Source organism: Oratosquilla oratoria, chromosome 2, assembly GCF_046742065.1.
Source record: "Oratosquilla oratoria isolate Oo_2021 chromosome 2, ASM4674206v1, whole genome shotgun sequence".
Taxonomy (NCBI): Eukaryota; Metazoa; Arthropoda; class Malacostraca; order Stomatopoda; family Squillidae; genus Oratosquilla; species Oratosquilla oratoria.
This window is the reverse complement of record NC_134778.1, coordinates 9,574,260-9,576,759: the sequence shown is the minus strand read 5'-3', so window position 1 is coordinate 9,576,759 and position 2,500 is coordinate 9,574,260. Positions and strand designations below refer to the sequence as shown.

The window sequence follows — 2,500 nt, the reverse complement described above, 5'->3', positions numbered from 1 at the left end:
TCACCCAAAAGTGACACATGTATTAAGCTCCAGGTTTTTTCTTTCTGTTCTTTGGGTCATCAGGTACATCAAGCTGTCGAGCCCTCGACTCAACAACACGACCGTGATGGGTTGCATCCTAGTCTACGCTGCCCTGATCCTACTGGGGCTTGACCACGCTACCCTGCCGGCCAGCACTGTCTTCCCGCTCGTTTGTACTGTAAGTAGCGTCTCCTGTTTACCCTTTCGCCTCAGAATTAGAACCGTAGATTATGTGATAATGTTGCTGATTCGTAACGTATCGTGTGTTATTGTCGTTGACTCACAAATTGTCTATGGTTCGCATCTTAGAACCGTAGATTATGTGATACTGTTGCTGATTCGTAACGTATCGTGTGTTATTGTCGTTGACTCACAAATTGTCTATGGTTCGCATCTTAGAACCGTAGATTATGTGATACTGTTGCTGATTCGTAACGTATCGTGTGTTATTGTCGTTGACTCACAAATTGTCTATGGTTCGCATCTTAGAACCGTAGATTATGTGATACTGTTGCTGATTCGTAACGTATCGTGTGTTATTGTCGTTGACTCACAAATTGTCTATGGTTCGCATCTTAGTAGGCTTGGGGATTTATTTTGTTTATTTATTTATTCATTTGTTTATTTATTTATCTATCAATTTATTTATTTATTTGCTTGTTTATCTATCTATTTGTTTGTTTATTTATCAATTCAGTTGTTTGTTTATCTATTTATTTATTTGTTAACTTATTTATTCATTCATCTATTCATTTCATCTATTTATTTATTTGAATGTCTATATATACTGTATATTCATCTAATTTACAGCAAAATCATCATACGACCAATATATATATATATATATATCTATATATATATATATATATATGTATGTATATGTATATATATATGACGTAAGCGGAGTAGGAAACACAGGAGTCTTAGTCTTGAGTTTATTCCTGACTAGTTTCGCAGGTATGCTTTTTCATTCCTTTGAAAAAGCATACCTACGAAACTAGTCAGGAATAAACTCAAGACTAAGACTCCTGTGTTTCCTACTCCGCTTACGTCAACCTGTCAGAATGTCTCAGCATATATATATATATATATATATATATATATATATATATATATACATATGTATACATATATATATAATATATATATATATATATATATGCTAATAAGAACACGGGTACGTGTGTTCACTTATGCAAAGTAGACCACTTGGAAAAAGAAACTAACGAAGCAGAGCGCTTTCGTATATTGTATATTGTATATTGTACTTGTTGCACTGAAGATGTAATATACGAAAGCGCTCTGCTTCGTTAGTTTCTTTTTCCAAGTGGTCTACTTTGCATATATATATATATATATATATATATATATATATGTATATGTATGTATTTATGTGTTTCCATTGTTTGAAAATAAATCACTTATGAATAAATACTGAGTGCCCATACTCAGTTCATGTATTGTACAAGATAGAAATAGTCAATCAATAAATAAAATCAGCCATCTGAGTCCACTGCTGCACAAAGGCCTTCTTCATAGCATTCCATGAATCACACGACCGCGCCATCATCTGCCACGTCACTCCTGCAAACTTCTCGATCTCGTCTCTCCACCTTCTGTCTGGTAGAATTCTCGCCTGCCATAGAAATAGTAAAAAAAAAAAAAAAAAAAATATATCGGGAGGTAGTTTTCATAATAGTTTAGTCTCTCGATTTTATTCTTTTCTATGTCAAACGTTTCTACTCATCCCTTGTTCCCTAGACTGTCCGAGCAGTCCCGTCTTCCCCGAGGAATGCTACGGCTGAAACGGGATTTCCCCACAAATCCTTTATGGAGTGTATGTTGTGTTGTTTGCGTGCGTGATTGTGTATAACGCAGTCTTCCATGACGTGTTGAATAGTATGGGGTGAAGTGTTACCTCCCTTGTTAACAACAGAGGTATAGCCTATATCAGTCAATCATTCCAAAATAGCAAAAAAAAAAAAAAAAAAAAAAAAAAAAAAAAAAAAAAAAAAAAAAAAAAAAAAAAAAAAAAAAAATAAAATAGAATCAATAAGTAAGTATAATGAAAATATTACCATTACCTTCTGAAGATAAACTTCTTAGGAAAAAGGAAAAAGAGGCCATCAACATCGCTAGCAACAAACGAGAATCTCTGACGTAGCAATAAAGAGTAGAACAAGGATGAAGAAACAAAGAAAAAAAATCTGTGTTCCCTTTCCTTGCCATTCCGCGCTGCAATGCAATCACTTATTTTACACTGTCGTCCTTCATCTTATTGTAAAAGAAAAGAAGAAAATATTCCACTGTCGCAACACTTAGGGTAAGGGGACCGTGAGTGCAGATGAAAAAAAAAAAAAAATCGAGGCTACAGTATGTAAAATAATTCTATACAGTCAGATGAACTGGATATCTGAATACAGAAGGCAAAGCTGACATAACGCATCTAATTTCCAAATACGTATATATATATATATAT

General features: G+C 34.0%; 1 protein-coding gene across 2 annotated transcripts in view; it reads left to right on the top strand.

Annotated features, from left to right (window-relative positions):
- The window catches only part of LOC143036878 (uncharacterized), a 393,874-nt gene that overhangs the window by 176,588 nt on the left and 214,786 nt on the right, over window positions 1–2,500 (top strand). For both annotated transcript variants that reach the window (XM_076204789.1, XM_076204798.1), the window contains exon 9: window positions 64–199. In XM_076204789.1, coding sequence (XP_076060904.1) covers window positions 64–199 — 136 coding nt within the window. The remainder of the gene's footprint in view (window positions 1–63; window positions 200–2,500) is intronic.